Here is a 1030-nt window from a genome sequence, read left to right as displayed (position 1 = left end):
TTGAATATTTTGTGGGTATCATTAATTTTTTATTTTAATTATTTTGATAGCAGTTATGCCCCTTTTTGTCAAAATTTATCCTGAAACATGTTAAATGAGTTTGTAAAATTAAACTAAATATGTCATCAAGCTTTTTTTATTTTGAAGGATACCCAGCTGCCCAGCTGTCAAATGAGGACAGGTACCCAACTAAGAGCACCATCTGCATGGATATGTCAATGGAAGATTTTGAGGCAATGATTTGCTCATTCTATCCAGATGCCCGTCTTGGACTGACTGGTTTCCACTATGCCAAGGCTGACCAGGGAAAGAGGTTGCAGACCATACATGGGGAAACAGTTCTGGGTTTAAGAACAGTTCTTAAACAGGGAAAACTGTTCATTATCCCTAAAAGAGACTTGAGGATGGTAGGTATATTATTGATAGAAATAATTTGATAAAAGACAGTATTCTGAGTACTATCAACTTGTCCTGTGTGCTCATTTAAGTACAAAGTGATGAATTCATGGATGTTGAGACTCTCTTCTGAAATGAAATAATTTGAGTGTCTTTTCTCAGAATAGATACTGTTACAAAAATTCTTTTGTATGAAGTGTTTGTATAGATGTACAAAAACCTGGATGAAATCTGTTACAGCATTTTCAAACCATAAATTTACACTTAAGTATAATGTTTTTATACTGTCTTTTGGTATATTACTTGTAAATACATTTAAAAGGATTTTCCATTGGCCAGGAATTTTAAAAAATGATGAAAGCATAGTGTTTAGAGTTCAAATATATTGTTAATTTGTCTTTGTATTTATAGGAGACTCCATTGCTTCTTGAGGAAGAAATAATAGAACGGGATAATACAGACACTGTGAGGGTAAGTGCTCTAACAGTAAATAGTGACAGACCTGTCACTTGTGTATTATGTTAAATGCTTAATTTTTAGGCTTGAGATGATGGTGTTTTTATTGAAGGGCAATCAACTTTGTTCAAATAATTGACCTTGTCACTGAGTCATATTGGTTTAAAATGTTAAAATT

At 32.7% G+C, this 1030-nt stretch overlaps 1 protein-coding gene across 1 annotated transcript; it reads left to right on the top strand.

The window, feature by feature from the left end:
- Positions 1–147: 147 nt before the first annotated feature.
- LOC110440772 lies at positions 148–867 on the top strand (the record flags this gene model as incomplete). Its single annotated transcript, XM_021483912.1, has 2 exons — positions 148–407; positions 808–867. Coding segments are annotated over 2 exons (320 nt in total), but the record flags the coding sequence as incomplete, so codon positions are not given.
- Positions 868–1030: the final 163 nt, after the last annotated feature.

This window comes from Mizuhopecten yessoensis, unplaced genomic scaffold (genome assembly GCF_002113885.1).
Source record: "Mizuhopecten yessoensis strain PY_sf001 unplaced genomic scaffold, ASM211388v2 scaffold707697, whole genome shotgun sequence".
Taxonomy (NCBI): domain Eukaryota; kingdom Metazoa; phylum Mollusca; class Bivalvia; order Pectinida; family Pectinidae; genus Mizuhopecten; species Mizuhopecten yessoensis.
This window is presented reverse-complemented; position numbering and strand designations above follow the sequence as displayed.